The 18,502-nt window shown below is 33.7% G+C and overlaps 1 protein-coding gene across 1 annotated transcript in view; it reads left to right on the forward strand.

Moving 5' to 3' along the window:
• The window catches only part of LOC150094817 (uncharacterized), a 44,658-nt gene that overhangs the window by 21,249 nt on the left and 4,907 nt on the right, over window positions 1-18,502 (forward strand). The window contains exon 6 of the mRNA XM_090411669.1: window positions 15,642-15,764. Within this exon, the coding sequence (XP_090267795.1) occupies window positions 15,642-15,764 (123 nt within the window). The remainder of the gene's footprint in view (window positions 1-15,641; window positions 15,765-18,502) is intronic.

Consider the following 18,502-nt stretch of genomic DNA (forward strand, 5'->3'; position numbering starts at 1 on the left):
GTAGTCGACTCGTTTTCTGATCATTCCCTTGAGGCCTGGGCAGGATGCTATTTAAAGAACAGTAGCTTCCTAGGCACGCTGACAATCCTCTCCAACCGAGTTAGACTAAGAAAGTGAGAGTACGCGGTAAAAGAGCACTGCAGTGAGTGATAAGGAACCATCGGAATGGCAACATCCCAAAAAAATAATCAAGGCGTGTTAAGTGTGTTCGACTGGAATTGTGGTCTCGATCAGCAAAGCATTCGGGAGTGTTTTGCAACTACCGGTCTTTGGACCATAGTAAGGCCACACTTGGCTGCAAGCTGCCGAAAGATCAATAACAGGTGGATTGTTGCTGCTGCAGTTCATTGGACAGATCTGTGGGGAAAAAGACCATAACAAGTATATTAAACTTTGTTTCTGTTGAGAGAGAGAGAGAGAGAGAAACCTTGTAGATCGTTATCTCTGTTTTAATGTCATACATAAGAGATTGTTCCAAACAAGCGATATATGTTCTTTCTTCCTTTTACGTATTAGGCTTCGTCGCCTATTACGATTCGAAACCGGAAATAGGTCGGTCAATCCTGTTCCAGGAGTGTCCTATGTCTGTAGAGGAGTGTGTGTGTGTGTGTGCACGGGGCCGGTTTGCCTGTTCTGAGGGACGAAAACCCCCGTGCTTCGGAGCTAAAGAACCCCCCCACCTTTGTATGAGACCGGCTAACTCACTTTTCGTCAAAGAGACCAGATAAACGTTAGACTCACATCATTGACGGGAATCGAACCCAGGTCTTTACGACCAAAGGGCTTCGTCTATACCGACTGAGTTACGGAGGCTCTTACGATATGTTATAAATTTTAATATGGTGAAATTATGCATTTTTGGTATTGTCTTTATAACATAGTAAAGCTTATTATAACGATAAATAGGAAACTATCTCAGAAACGGGCATGCATTCACTCGCCATATATTGCTTTTTAAGTGAATAAATAGTATTCTAAAATTATTAATCAATGACCGAAATGTATAATATTAGGTATAATGATATTATAAAAACAGATAACTGAATGATCGTGTGAATATTCACAAGAATGCATCATACAAAGCTTGTTATAAACATTATATCTACCGTATGTGCTACACAACGAATGAGATTTGAAAAAAAAAAATGAAAATTCTTAAAAAATTGTGCTTTTTATATATTTGGATGAAAAACATAACCAAAGAGCTACACTACTATTACAGTACTTTCTATTTATTCAATGTACTCGTACATGCCATATTGTGTTCTTTATAAACAAGGTAAAGCAAAATATCTATGCTGAGAAATCGAAATTTCTGATTGTATGTCGAGAACTGCCATAGTATTGCATCAGGCAACTTATTTTGTGTTTTGAAGAATTTCACTGAGCGGTTGATGTTATGATCAGATTATTTATATACCATATCGTATTGGCAAATAAATAATGTGATATAATAGGGATTAGGCCTCCTCTGGCCAAGATAACCGCTTGACCTCGTCTTGGGATCACAAAAAATGTCCATAGTCAGCGATTGTGCAAGACAGTATCGTTGTCCGCTGGATGCTGCCTTCCACAATTGCACATATAGATTCAAATCAGGAGAATTAGACGGCCAGGGGAACAGGAAATGCTCAATACGCAGCACTAGGCGCTGTCTTTCTCAGAGAGCCCAGATAAGAGTCCAGAGGTTACATTATTATCATGTAGGGTAATACTTGGTCCGTAACAATCCTAACGTAAGAGTTAGCAGTCCAGGTCTGTTAACTGAAAGCATCCAGTGTGTTCAAGAGAAAAATTCCCATACCAGAATACCGCCAGCCTGTTTCCTGCCAATCGTGCAGTCTAGTTAGCCGAAAACAGGCTGGGTGGTCGTGATGTTTTGGCTTTTGTGTGTTTATATTACATATAGAATGTTCCGTAATATTAATGAGACTTTAATAAACATCGGGAAAAAAAGTTCTTTTAAAGGAGCTGAAATTTTGAGATTAAGGAACAAAAATTTCAAATGATTATTTGGAATTACCAAGAAATTTATCAAAGAATTACACAGGATGATCACATTCAATTCTCTGTTTTATTTTTCTTTTTTGAGACTATTCTCTTCTATATAATGAACGGTTTTCCGTTTCCAACCATTACTTATGAGTCGATTATGAAACTATTTTGACTAGCTTTAATGAAACTAATGGTTTCTGGACAAAGGTGTTCAAATTAGGATTAGAATCTGATGCGAGTCGCTAAAAATGCTTTTAGCGACTGCTACTAGCAGTTTCTCGAGAAGGCTCTTTTTAACATATCAGGTAACGTTATAGTAAACATTTTCTCATAAAAAGAGCAAAAAAAAGTAAAAATTGTCGAACAGTTTGTTTGAAGGCAGTAGCATACATCCTCATCGATCTAGGTCTTTAAATTATCAGGACTACTTTGACATTCCTTGCCTTTCGATGTTTCGTTTTGCTTCCCTGGTTTAAAGAAACATTTTTTAAATTTTCCAGAAAGCATTTTATTAACTTCTTTGGCAAAAATCTGTCAAGATTCTGCTGAACTAAGTGGCAGATTCACAGGCGATGTTTTCCAAGATTCTAAGCAACTTTCACTAAACGTAACGAATGCATATTATATGAATCCAAAGAAATTCACTTAATTTAGAAGTTAGCTAAACTTATAAAGTAATTTCAGATGTCAGTATGTATGAAATACTGACAGAAAACATATTTTCTGTCTGTATTTCATACATATTCTATACTTTAATATAACTAAAAATTCACAGAACTTTTCTCTCCTGCTCTTTCTGTCTATTCGTATTACTGAGTCTATTCTCTGGAAAATCCTTCCTACTCGAGTGTTTCCCAAGAACTAAAATCTTCAGCTGTTCAAATATAATATCAACGAATTGCTTTCTTTTATCCCTGCCCGCGCCCTGAATAATGTTCTATAGGTTCTGCAACCTGTCATGTCCGCGTGTGTGTGTGTGGGGGGGGGATAGGTAAAATAACTAAATATAGCGTAGTAAAAAGATCCAGGACTTTAGACAGACGTGTTAGATGGCGGAGGTAGGATTAATCGAGTTAGGCTAATAAAAGTTAGGTTTATATAAGTCAAGGCATCGAGATTCACAGACCGTTAGGACTAACCAAAATAGAGGATGGAATAGAATACAAACCTACATGCTGATTTGCGACGAGTATTAAGTATTGAGAACACGAATTAAAATCAAAATTTGAGAACCTTTTTTTTATATATGCGACCCCCCACAAATTTCTTAAGAAAATGTCAGTTCAGCGAACCCCTACTCATTTCGTTAGCAACCACTTCATTTTGGGTATATAAATCTTACTCAATAATACGAAACATAACTAAACTTAACGCTTTATAATATTATCTAATTTCTAATTTAAAGGAATTAAAATCACATTATAATGCTACCATTTATGCAATGACCAAATCTAGTGCTGTAGATTTATGTATTTCGGCAATACAAGTGTCTAACAAACCATTATCTGGTTACCATTGAAACACAATATAATGGCTGCAAGTAATCTGCTGTTATCGTTAAGTGATGTGGACACCATACTCTTGGAGAGTAATGGATGGTAATGCTGTAGCCAATGAAGTTCTAACTGAGGCTCGGCTATTGCTGTTACCCTCCTGCCATGATCAGAGCTTTAATTGCTTAATAACACCTTATCCATACACTGTCCTCTACAGATAACGGGGAAGATGAAAAGCATTCTTGCTTCCCCTTTAAGCCAGTCCTTATAAGGATATAAGGCTGTCATCGTTGAGATTACTCTACTTAACACAAAATTATATTATACCTGTCATGGGTAAAATAATCAAGATTAACCTCGTATCGTCTGTAGTTAACAGATAGCCTTGGAAATTATTATCTGCGAGGTTTAATGTAACATGTTATGTCTTTACATTTCAGTAATTCCACTAGCATAGGAGATGTTATTGCATCTAATTATACTCTGCAATTTCATATTTTTGAATTTTTAAAAAATGGAACCGCCTGTACGATAGAATACAGTTCATTGACTTTCTTCCATGCATGAAATGTTATTCTTTGAAACGCATTTATATATATATATATATATATATGACGCGGTTATAGCAATTTGTAGTATTAACTCGATACTGGGATATGTTCATATTTATATATACTGACTATAACCGAGACTATAATAACAATTAAAATTATTCAAAACGCAACATGTTTCATCGTATTCTACGACTTCTTCAGGCGTGGGAACATAGAAAGCATGTAAACACTATAAGAAACATCGTATCACTATAAAACGACTATTATAAAATCAGTTAGCTTTGAACTGTAGATACAGTTCGTGTTGAAGTTCTATTGTTAAGTAGCTACGTGCGTCTGATTTCACGCGTGTGCCAATATCGGATAGCAGAGCTGAAAGAGTCCGGTAGATTATAGCTGGGGTTATTATTTATGTGATGAGGGTCCATAACAATTTCCTTAGACGCGACTGTGCGTCGCTCCACCTGGTCACGGCATATATGAAGGTTTGAGGTTGTTGTCCAGTTTACCTCATGTTGACGGCCTTCATCATTTCTGTTTACTGAAAACAGTACATGGCTTGACAGGGCACTTGCTCTAGTTCTTTTATAGGCAGTGTCTCTCTGGTGTTCTTCCAGACGTAGGAGGATGGAGTTTTCAGTTTGGCCATAGTATTGCTTCCCCTAGTCACACGTGATTTTGTACACTCCTGGGAATTGTAGATGATTGTGAGCTTGTTCGTATTTGCTTAAAATCGATCTTAGATTAGGAAGAGTAGAGATAGCAGACAAATACAAACAAGCTCACAACCATCTATAATTCCCAGGAGTGTACAAAATCACGTGTGACTGCGGAAGCAATACTATGGACAAACTGAAAAATCCATCCTCCTACGTCTGGAAGAACACCAGAGAGACATTGCCTACAAAAGAACTAGAGCAATTGCCCTGTCAAGCCATGTACTGTTTTCAGTAAACACAAATGATGAAGGCCGTCAACATGAGATAAACTGGACAACAACCTCAAACCTTCATATATGCCGTGACGAGGTGGAGCGACGCATAGTCGCGTCTAAGGAAATTGTTATGGACCCTCATCACATAAATAATAACCTCAGCTCTAATCTACCGGACTCTTTCAGCTCTGCTATCCGATATTGGCACACGCGTGAAATCAGACGCATGCAGCTACTTAACAATAGAACTTCAACACGGACTGTAGCTACAGTTCAAAGCTAACTGATTTTATAATAGTCGTTTTATAGTGATACGATGTTTCTTATAGTGTTTACTTGCTTTCTATGTTCCTCACGCCTGAAGAAGTCGTACAATCCGATGAAACATGTTGCGTTTTGAATAAATTTAATTGTTATTATAGTCTCGGTTATAGTCAGTATATATATATATATATATATATATATATATATATATATTTATTACATATGTGTGTGTGTGTGTGTGTGTGTGTGTGTGTGTGTGTGTGTGTGTGAGAGAGAGAGAAAGACAAAAAATAAGATTTATTTTAGTCTATGAATTATGACAGCGATCATTAGTAATAGCTACAGTAAATTTAAATCCATACAATAAGATGCGTTTCCGAAATATACCATTATTGTATTTGTTTTATGCAAAATAAACAAATATTTAGCAGCATTATAAAAGATTTATGAGTATTGTACTACTCATAAACATAACAGAATACAAATTAGAGTTATTTTACTCGTATTTCAGCAGCACTGTATATCACATATTGTATGTTATAATAAATTATTTATTTGGTATTGTGTGTAATATAATAAAATAAAATAGATGACTACGTTTGCCCTCGTGGTAACTCTTTTATCTGTAACGCTATCACCTGAAGAAAGACCGCTACAGGTCGATTCTAGATTCAAGAGGAAGTTTTTCTCAGGAAGTAGGGATTCATCCCGAGAAATCGACATTTTGACCTAAAGCTCATAAACATGAACCTTACAATTCATGACCTTACTCTTTCAGACAAAAATATAGCACGTAGGATTTAGCAATACCAATTAGCGCAGTTGCTTTCATACTCTCGAACCCAAAGTTTCCACGAATTCAACCAGTAACGACTGGGACTGGCTGCCTACCGATTTCCAAAAGTTACTTAGGGTAAATGAGTTCAATTTGCACTATTTACAGGAATAAGATGTGTGAAGGATTTGTTGTTTTTTTTAATTGAAATTGTTATTTTTTTAGCAGAGGAAATTATTATCTCATTCAGCACTTACTGCAATATTTATATTCACACAGTAAAAAATAAACTATTAGAAATAGTAATTTCTTTTAGTAAAAATGTCACACACACACACATAATAATACAACAGCAATTATATATTCGGGGAAAGTAAAATTAGATTCTTTCCTATTGAACATTTTAGACTTAAGTGCAGAACGCCTCATGTAATAATTCTCTACATATGAGAGGTATTTTTGTCGATCCTTCTTTAGTTCGCAATCGTTAACCTCACTGACGTATCTTTTGTGTCTAAATTTCTAAAACGGTTATTATAAGTATGTGTATTATTATTTTGTAAATATAATTATATTCATTCGCACATCGATTTCAAATCCTAATAGTATTATACGTGAGTGGTGTGAAACGTTCTCGGCCTCGACCATAGATAGCAAACCTATTGGAAAGATTTTTTTTTCTAAGTTGGTACATCTGTTATAAGCATCCATGTGAAATTGCAAGTCATTCTATCAAGTAGTTTGTTTTATATAGCTGTCTGAAGCAAAACTGTTGTCTGTATCCCTTGAAATGGATAAAATTGAATATCGTGCGGTTATAAAATTCTTTGTAGAAGAAGGTTTAATGCCAAAAGAAATTCATTCGAAGTTCATAAAAGTTTAAGGGCACTCATCTCCTTCGTTTTCGATAGTTACGAAATGGGCTGCCGAGTTTAAACGTGGCCGTACCAGCCTTGAAGATGATCCACGTGAAGGACTTCCAAAAAGTGTAACAACAGAAATCATTGATCAAGTGCACGATATGGTATTGGATGACCAGCGAGTCAAAGTGCATGAAATTGCTGAGCCTATAAGCATTTCAAAAGAACGTGTAGGATACATTTTGCATGAAGAATTGCAAATAAAAAAGCCTTACGTAAGATGGGTGCCGCGCTTGCTCACAGCAGATCAAAAATACTCGCATGAAAATCTCTAAACAATTCTTGGATCATTTTAACAATAAAAAAAACAGATGATTTTGTTTGTCGATTTATTATTATGGATGAGACTTGGATTCACCATTACACACCAGAATCCAAACAGCAGTCAAAACAGTGGACAGAACCCGGTTGTTCTGCCCCAAAAAACACGAAGTCGGTTCCATCAGCAGGAAAGGTCATGGCATCGGTGTTTTGGGATGCTAAAAGCATTTTGGTTATTAATTATCTTGAAAAGGGTAAAAAACCGGAGAATATTATTCCGATCTTTTAACCAGACTAGACGAAAAAATTTGTGAGAAAATACCCGGTTTGGAGAAACAAAAAATCATCTTTCATCAGGACAATGCACCTGCCCACAAAGGTATTTTGGCAATGGGATAATTAAGGGATCTGACTATGAATTGTAGGAACATCTACCCTATCCCTCAGATTTGGCTCCCTCTGACTATTATCTCTTCCCAAAACTAAAACTCTTCCTCGCTGGTCAGCGTTTTTCTTCGAATCAAGAGGTGATGCAACTGTAGAGGGGTATTTCGCAGATCTGTAAGATCTGCGAAATTATCACATCCCTGTAGAACCACTACAGGGATGTGATAATGGTGCTAGAGCTTCGCTGGAATAAATGTATTAGTCTTAAGGGAGATTATGTTGAAAAAAAATTGAAATTATAAATTCGTTTTTTCATTATTAGGACGAGAGCATTTCAGACTACCCTCGTATTTAACTGGTTCTCTCGCGACAGCATGAAAAAAAAATGTAATTTTTCATGTAACGATGGTTATGAAATTTAAAACCGAATTATTTGTATAATTACTTACAGTTAATTAAATATCTGTGCACAGAGCTCACGTTCATTGGTTTTTTCTACAATTAAAAAGCAGTAGATATTTTAAACACTAAAATTTAATGTATAATCATATAATGTGATTCAGGTAATCTGAAAGTTTCGATTTCTTGAGCTCTTGGAGGGTTTGTTTTCTCATCCTCGATTTGCAGAACGACAGAAGCTGGTTTCTGATTTATTCATATTTATCAAATGCAAATTCTATAAAGCTCACCATCAGTACACAGATGCAAAGAATACATTTTTATTTTTAAAAAAATACACACACCTCACATTCTTGGCGACTACTTTTTTAGATTCCTCCCATTATTTACTTATCGAAATAAGATTTCTAAAGAAAAATTCCGATACACACGCCACCAGGTGGCATATCCCTGATGTTCTTTGAACTAGAACTTAGAAACCACTTCTATCTATTATTAACTTCCTGAACTGATACAGCAAACGATAGAACATCTGCGACACTCCGTATAGAAGAATTGTCGGCATTTTCAGTTATGTTATCGTACCGCATTGTTGTAGGTAAATAAATATCAACGAACTCTAAAAAAATAATAATACCAAAAGAAGCAGAATACACAGTAGCGAAGTATTGTTAAATCGAATGACGGAGGTAACGAATTACTTAAAATTGACCTATTATCAATACTCAGAATATTCAGATAATCTGCACAGTCCAGTCCAAATATTATGGCCATCCCTGTTATTTCACAATCAGCCATTTAAACCCAGCAGATGGCATTCGTATCAGTGTGAAAGCCAATGTACATGACACTAGAAGTAGTGACGTACAGTTTATTTGAAATTGCCAATTTGACGGAATTGGAAAAATGCATAATTGTAGGATACATGGTGAAGGCAAAGGTATCCAGGAAATAGTCAATGGTATTGAAGACCTGTCGCTGAGATTGATACAGTAAGCATTCCTAGAGTGGTCAAAATGTCTGTTGTCATGCCAATGGTGGGTGTCCACGTATCACTTCCGCCTTGTGTAAGCCCATAGACGAAAAACTGTGGAATGGCTGACCACAGAATTTAATCAGGAAAGGAATGGGCGGTGTTTCCTAGATCACAATATAATTTATGGTCCTGTGTATGGCCCTAAAAAAGTAGGCTCCCAGTCAATGCACCCCATGCTTAGAAATAATTTGCGACGGCGAGGTCTACAGTTTGCACCTGAGAGACGTCAATGGATAATTCAAGACTGTAAAAACATTTTCGAATGAATCTCGTTTGCAGCTGTGAGTGGTGGGTGGTAGATGAAGGGAAAATCCGGGGGAAAGAATTACCCGATATCATGATCCAATAAAAACTTGAAAGAAGTGACAGCTTTGTGGTATGGGGGGAATATTTTTCTAGGGATTTTTCTCTTTGAGCCCGTATAACCACAGACAGTACTATGAATGCGCCATACTAGCAAGTTAGCAGTATCGTTTGCGAGTGGTTCTCTGAATATGACAGGGATGCTCAGGTGTTACCATGAATTTGCTAGACAGATCTGAATCCCATAGAACCTTTCTGGAAATGAGTGATCGAGAGATCAGGGAGTAAGAATCCTTCATCGGAACACTCGTAGATCTATACGAATCAACCCAGATTTGGGGGGGGGGGGACTATAAATCATTAGTACACTGGCCATAATATTTTGACTGTACGGTCTTTAATATTAAACAAACGCAATACTCGCAGATAAAAAGAATAAATGTGTTCTTGCGTAATGTATATAAAAAGAAGGGAGGAAAATCAAACTACAAAGCACGCAAATCCTAGAAATAAAATAAATAAATAAAATACAAATAAAAAATAGATCTCGATCTGCTATAGTAAAATATTAGAATGGAGTTGATAGCTGAAAGAGAAATAATCGTAAAGGATTAGCTTTTGAAATTATTAAAACTGTTTGATTATATTTAATCAGTTTTCTCAAATTCCACAAATTCATTATTGGCTGATAAGAGTTTTTTTTTTTTTTTTTTTTGATAAATATTTCAATAAAGCGGCAGACTCTTCTTTAACTTCCGTATATATACAATATACCAATATACTCTTTTTCATGAAGTAACTATTTTCTTTTGACCTACTTTTCATATTTATATTATTTAAAAGTTCACTATTAATAAACACAAAACACTATGGGAAAGTTACGTCTTCTGCTTTTGATGAAGAAGATGTTTTTAAAGTGCACATCGAAGTGATCCTTCAAATTTATAGAGAAGTGACATATTTATGTACACTTTGAGTTTTAAAAATGCTTTTGACAATGTTTATTCATTTGAGGATGAATACTTATTATTATTATTATTAGGTGACACCTCCAGGGAGTCTAAAGACTCATCGAGGGAGGGCACCTACTCTACAATTCTGTCTCTACCAACAACAATGAAAACCGCAACTACACCAACGCCATCTACTGCCCGCCAGTTATCGTTAAAGGAATGCATAAGACGAAGTGTAAGCTTATTACTGGTCGTTAACAGAAGTATTATATTGCGATATTTTCTGGCTTAAGCGAGGCTGATATATACTAGCGGATTTTTCTATCAATAGTTGGAAAAACCCAATATGAATCCCAACTAGGACTTATGGCGAACTCAACTGGAGATCAGCCAGCTGGTCTTATACAGTGACCCAGGAAATGCAAACGGGTTTCCTCCCAACAGACTAACTGGCCGTAGAATACACATCATTAACAGGCATAATACATTATATCTATTAATTTTTTGAACTAAAAACATTTAGATATGGCTTAAAAATAAATAATGTGTCTTTTGTATATATATATTACTTTGTATATGATTATATATATATAATTAATAAAAAAAAAGCTAGAAAAATCTTTAGCCCAAGGTACGAATATACTATACGTTTACAACAACAAAAAAAAAAAAAAAATTGTGGGTGGGACTACATAAAAAAAAAAGACACGATACAACAAAGTTATTAGATTATTTTTCCTTTCTATAGATGTGCGGGGGATCTGTAATGGCCTGTTTCTTTCAGTAAATTGTCTCATTAAATCGCACTATATAAAAATATGAAGTAAACTCCCTCAAAACTTCTCCATCAAGTCTTGTAAGTAGAAATAAAATCTGTTCTACGTGTGGTATTTCTTGATCTGGTTTGCGTCACTCACTACAGATTCTAGTCTTATCCCATTAACTTCAGAATGATAAAAATATGACAGCATATTGAAACATCGAATATACGGCAGTGCAAGCAAACTATTTGTTTCAAGTTTTATTTAGGGAGCCATTAGGTTCTAGGTACTGAAGTCTTTCAAACTACATTTTAATATTACTTCTAGTGGCTTTTTTATGTTCGAAATAAATAAACAGGTCTAAACCCCTTTTTTTAGATACATAATAAAAAACAGAAATTGTCAATTTAATATATTTAAATAACTTCTAAGGAATTATACTTAAATTTATAAACTTTCACACCACATGTTGGTCAAATTAATTTAAAATTTCAGAGGAAATATATCGGCAAGAATCATATAAAATGAACAAATTTCATCTTTACTACTTCATCAATATATGAGAAAGAAAACGATATTTAGTCACATAAAGCAGTGAATGCCTGACAGTAATAAATAACCAAACTATTAACATAGATTTCTAGATTAAAATACTTCAAAATATATAAAATTGATAATTTATCCAAATCTGCTTATATAAATGGTTGAATGCTACAATTGATTATACCTGAACTCTTCAAATAAACATAACTCTTTCCCAACTGCAATGAAGAAACAAACAAAAAAACTGTATAACACAAGCACATACTATAAAGAAAGCGAACGTAGAAAAAATAAACTGCTAGCATTGAACCAAAAGCAGGAAACTTTTTTCTCATAATGTTCTAAATGGGGGCGCTCCTGTCACACATAATTTATGCATGGGAAAAATCAGAAGCGGTCGATGTTAATATGGGGGTGTAGGTAGATGTTTATTTCCTGGAGGTATTATTGGTTTATATGTTCTGAAGAAAGAATGTAGGGTTTATCTTAATTCAGAAGATGTATCGGTATTTAATAGATGGGAGATATATTTCAGTAATAATAATTCGCTGAAAATGGACTTCAGTTACCACACGCACACACACATATTGAAAGCTCAAAGAGCTGTACTTATTTTTCTCTGAATAAGGGAATACTTAATTAGACTGATTAATTTATTTATATCAGCCTGTTTGGGATTATTTGGGATTATATGAACTATTTTACTGAAGCGTATAGTTCACAAGATGGGATTTTTTTTGTTTTTTTAATAAGATTTAATAAGATATTTATTTTGTAATTCTTGCCGAAGACAACGGTGGTCTCTAATTAGCATAAAGATTCTAATTAGAGGCTTGCATTCTCCACTCAGCATAGTGAAAAGCTTTCTGTTTCCTGATCGGTTTTGTTCTAATAGTTTGAAGATTCAGAATGTTATCTATGTTCTCCATATAATAGAATTAATTAATTTTTCTGCATTGCCGCTAATTTTAAATCCTATTATTAGATAATTTTCTTCCTTTGTAAATTCATTTAGCAAGTGAGTGAATTTTTCATGACCGAAAAAAATTATAACAAGGAGCCTATTTTTTTAATAATTTGTGGGAATAAGATTGGAAATAGAAATACTGTAAACCTTTATTGGCTGGCTTGGTTTGGATCATGGCATTCATTCACCAAGAGGAGCTTTCTTATACCTTAGGAAGCAAAATACTTCACCTTTTACCCTACTTAAAAATGACTTCTGTGCAACCCATCGCACGTTAAAGAAATAATATTCACGCATGCAGATATGCAATAAATATGATTTTTTTTTTTTTTTGGAAGTTGGACTGAGTCTTTGAGACTTGAGACTGAGTCTTTATCCCTAATCTTAATTAATCTGTGTGGATAGGGTGTTATTGAGCTAAAAGCTCTAGTCATGGCTCGGTAACGGCAATAGCCGAGTCTCAGTTAAACCTTCATGAGCTACAGCATTGCCATCCGTCACCCTGATCTCCGGCTACAATAAATACGATATATGGCAGTGCTTCCCAAACTTATGGATACCAAGGCCCCCTTTGGAAAAATTTAAATATTTCACGGCCCCCATCGAGAAAAAAAAATCGTAATATAGACATATATTATTATAATATTAATTGTATTTATATTCAATATAAGCATATATTTATTAATATTCATTAATCGCTGAAATACGCAAGAAGCAAAATTTGTGAACCAACACCAATGTGTGATTTTTCCATTAAAATATAAAAAAGAACAAAAAAAGTAATAAATAATAAAAATTAAATACTTTTATTTTAAGATTAAAAAAATCTACTTACTCTTAAAACATCTTAAATTTGTTTTCATTATTTCACGACCCCCTCAACAAAACTTATGGCTCCCACGGGGACGCGGCCCACAGTTTGGGAAGCGCTGATATATTATATTCAGCGATTATCGTATATTATATATGATAATCGCAGAAAGTTACTGTCTATAAGAGTGAAGCATAATGCTTTTAATCCCTGCTATCTAATAAGATTACTGTGTAGGGAAACATTTATGAGCTACGTGCTCAGCCCGAGTTGGGCAAGTTATAGATCTTGAAAGGGAACTATATGATAATCTTAAGTCCTTAAAAGGAGTGGCTTAAAGGGACGAAGCAAGAATGCTTTTCATATTCCCCGTTATCTGTAGAGGACAGTGTAGGGATAAGGTGTTATTGAGCTATATAATAAAACTCTGATCATGGCAGGAGGGTAACGGCAATAGCCGAGCTTCAGTGCTTACTGAGGTAGGTACTCAGTGCCAACTTCATTGCCTACTGAATAAGTAAAGTCATCTCTAAAAATTAGGACGATCCCTAGACCACTCGTTAGTAGCCGAAAGACTGTCCAACTCGGCGTTCGCTCCCCAACCACTGAGCAGAACTGCTCATATTCCAGGGAAAAGCATCCACCGACACAGCCCCCTCATCGGGCCATGCCGGAGAACACCCAATGCTCTCTCAGGCAAACTCCCCTCACCGGGAGCAAACCTAGGAGAGCGAAGCGCAGCGTCCCAGGGGGGATAACTGATTATATATTATATATATATATATATATAATATATATATATATATAATATATATATATATATATATATATATATATATATATATATATATATATATATATATATAATATAATATATTAGTTTGATGTAACCGCACAGCAAAGCCTACACAGAACAGAACAGAATATTAAGATTTATTTTATTCTAAAGTATAGAAGGTGCCAATTGAAAATCTTTTCTTTTTATTTAAAATCTCCTTTATTTATTTTAATCTTGAAAATTTCTAAAAGTGTATAATAGTTTCACAGTAATTTTAAATAATTTAATAATTTAAAATAAAATTATCAGAAATTTTGGTGTGATCTTTTGTCTGACATTTTTATCTCTTGGTTGCTTTACCTAGATAAAAATCATTATTTCATATCCATTCCGTTCGCTAGAATTTGTAAACCTATTGTACATTACGTCCTTGAATGGGTTGTGGGTTGGATCATACGGAAATCCTAATCCAAAGACCGTACAGTATGTTTTTAGCTACTTTCGGAAAGCAAGAAACAGGATGGGATGGTAATCTCACACCAGGAGATGAAGGTCACCTACTGTTTACTTTCGTTCTTGAATAGCTCATGTCTATTAACACGAAATTACTTTTGAGTTATAATAATTAAATTGTTTTTATTTAAATAATTAAATTGAATCTGGGATTTAGAAACATTCCTATTCTCGAAATACCACGCGCATTTACAAGCCAAGGAATCCGTCACCTGCCACCCCCCCCCCCCCGTTTCAAATTTCCTGACAGGCTGGTCACATTTTGTCTATACCGGAAGTCATTGGATCAGTCAAAAAGGCTGGGAAAAATGTGTCATCACTTTAAGCCTCTGATTTGTTCATTGTTGCAAAAGATCCAGTTCGGTCTGGATCTTTGACAACAATCCTCAACAATCAACAATCTGACATTCCTAATTCACCTGTGGTCTGACTAGCATAATGGTTGTCAATTTCCAAAAAAATTTTATAGTTTAGTTACGGTTATTTTAGTTGAGTCTTATATTCTTTAAAAATAAACACTAATACCAATGCAGATCTCTTCGATTTAAGACGCAGATATCATATTATATCATTGTATTTGATTTTACTTATTGGCAAAAAGAAAGAGTATATACTCCAAATCTTCTATATATTCCAATAGAGTCCAGGTAAAATCATCCCGATGGAATTCAGAGTTCATCAATGCGATGCTGTGTAGATATTAGTTGCTGGTGACATGGTGTTGTACTTATTTAAGAATTTCTTCGAGAAAATTTAAACTACGGTTATCCTAAAAGAGTTTCAAATGCCTGTTACTAATTTTGTACATATATTTATAAATATGTGTTATTCTATATTTACTGCATTCTATCTCTGTATCCAACTTTTCTATTCCCAATTCTTTATTTCTACAGAGAATTGATACATTATCACATGGAAAACATTTAACTCAAAAAAAAAAATGGCAATAGCTGCATCTATTCTAAATATTCAGACATTTATTACATTTCAGCTAACATTTCTGGATGTCCAGATGGGTACGCACGTTGTGACAGTGGCTCGTGCATTCCAGAGGACTGGTGGTGTGACTTCCGGATAGACTGTCATCGCGATGGTTCCGATGAAAAGATGTGTGGTAAGATTATTCTCTTATTTCTATAATTATGTTAATACTCCGAAAAAAAAACGTATTATTCAAATATTACGGTTTTTTGCTATTATAAACAACTCAGACATTCTTTTAAAAACTAGTTATAAAAATATAACTTTTCAGACAACGATAAATTATAGCCCAATAATTTTATTTCATAATTTTTATTAAACTGTTATAAAATGAAATAATAATACCATATAAAATAAAGCATGTGTTTTTTTATGGAAAAAAGTATCTTATACTTAATCAATAATTATTTACAATTAGAACTAAAAGTATATTGTTGATATGCGAATAGCCACGTTGACTTGCTATTTCAGTTCTCTTGCGTACTGTGCTTACCTTAGTTATTCAAGTAAAGAATATTTCTATTTTGGAATAATGAAAACTATTTTCTCCAAAACAAGTTATAATTCCATTCCATTATTTTTTAAACTTTTCTTGCAAAAAATAAAAGTTGTTGTCATGTTTTACCACAAAAATCGTTAAAAATATGAATATTTAGAAATGAAATAATGGAATAACTTGATTTGATATTGACAAATACGGACGTAACGTCATATTTCTGTCCACAAGAGATTCTCCTTGATTACGTTGTTTGTATTGTTGGATGATATGGTTGGCGATTGTCAGTATTTAATATGAAATTCTAGTGTAAGGATCGCCATTGTCTCTGTAAAATAGTTTTATATCTTTGATGAGTAAAACAGGTATGACGTTATGCTCCCTTGTTTCCATGGTAACCACAAGTTCTGTTTGTGTATGTCACGTGACCCTGCAAGCTCTTTCTTTCCCTCAAAGAAGGTTCGAAAATTCAATGTCTTTGAATGCATTAATTTAATTTCCAAGATAGATTCTTCGAAGTTTTCTCAGGAGAGGAACTATCTGAAGTGAACACTCCAGGAAGCAAATTTTGATCTTCTAATGAAAGAAAGTTCCTCGCATGGACTAGATAAGTCGAAACGAGGCTTTTCTTTTTGAAGTCACATCAGACTTCCAATAATCAAGATGGTGGTCTCTCCCCCCCCCCGCACTACCGTCCCTCGAACGATGAAAATACCAAAGACATTTAAAAGTATTCCTGCAAAACAAATATCCATTATTCAGAATATGCATATTAATATTTATCTTGTTTTTAATTATTAAATTTTAAATATTATTTTAAAATATTCAATTATTAAAATATAGACGCAGGTGGCTTTAATTTTGCATGAGTAAGATATTAAAATGGAAAATAAAATATATGAAGTCATATTTTATAGACACATAAAAAATATGGAACATCTTGCATTAAATATTTTTAAAATAAAAATTTAAGTATTAAATATATAAAATTTAAATATTTTTAAATATAAAATTTTATTAAATGTCAAATTTATTTAAAATTTAAAACTTAAATAATAAATTTTATTAGTAGCTTATTATTTTAAAATGACACCTTTATCTGGCTTACTAAATTCTCACTTATCTGCTTAAATGACGTTGTTTCCTACAACGGAGACTTGTAGGCAGTACTTCTGCATTTAAGAGGAAATAAATGTACACAGAGAAGTTAGAATATACTATACTATTATGTCACTTGTAGTCAGTGAAGTAGAAGACATAGTTAAGTTATATTTGAGAACATAGTGTTTCTTTTATTTTAAAAAGGGATATTAAGACTCATAAGAAGTTATATTCTATTGTATTTTTGACACACTCTAATCTTAGCATTTACTTTAAGGGGAAACATTTCAATATGAAAAATTCGTAAACACTTAAATTAAGACATGGAAAACACCAAACATAAATTGAAGAATAATTTGTACAGTAAAATTCGAAAAATTACTTCCACATTTCTCTCCGTTAAAAACGCTACATAAGAAAATTGCGGCAAATGAAAATTTGAGATAATTTTAGAAACTTCGATTAGTTAAAAGGGTAGCGTTAAAGGAACGCCCCAAATTCTTCATCACTTTAGTCGCTAGAGAAAACTGTGGGTGACGGAAGGAGTTTTTAATATCCTTTTAGTTAATTAAAGTTTGCTCGAGTGACGGTGTCCAGTCGAGATATTTTCAAGGCCTTTATGGTAAGGTGTGGGTGGATATTAAGAAAATAAAATACAACACGTACGAAGTAGTGGGTAAAAACAATAAGAATTTATTTTTACAATTTTCAATGTACTGCACATAATTTAATTTTTTTATAGAATAAATGCAGAAAATTCGGACTTCGAATTTTCTTCTCTATCATCTGAGAATTATTTTATTATTTTTATTTTATTATATACTAAATATAATAAAATTATTTATAGATATTTATAAAATTATATATAGATATTTATAAAATTATTTTAGATATTTTTTAAGTCTTGTGATTACGTACGCTCTAGCTTGGTGTTTTCCGTCTATCAGAATATGCTAGATAATTATAAAAATATATAAAATTAATAAAACCAGAATTAATATAATAATAAAAACCATGAAAGGTTGTAAGCCTATACTGTACGCTTACAATCTTTCGTGAGTGGAGTCACAATAAAAAATCGCCTACAGAGTCAATGAAATCTGATAAGATGAAGCAGCAGATTTGTTGATATGTATTATATAACACTACACAACTCCACAAATATTGACCTGATCATTCTAAACACTGAAAGGGTCATCTTAATTATATAATTGTTTCCTGTTACAACTATTGAATAATCTGCGATGTAGAGTTTGATACTCATGTTGAAGTTT

The sequence above is a fragment of the Typopeltis vanoorti genome, chromosome 21 (genome assembly GCF_054136105.1).
Source record: "Typopeltis vanoorti isolate ZY-2024b chromosome 21, IOZ_Tvanoo_1.0, whole genome shotgun sequence".
Lineage (NCBI taxonomy): Eukaryota > Metazoa > Arthropoda > Arachnida > Uropygi > Thelyphonidae > Typopeltis > Typopeltis vanoorti.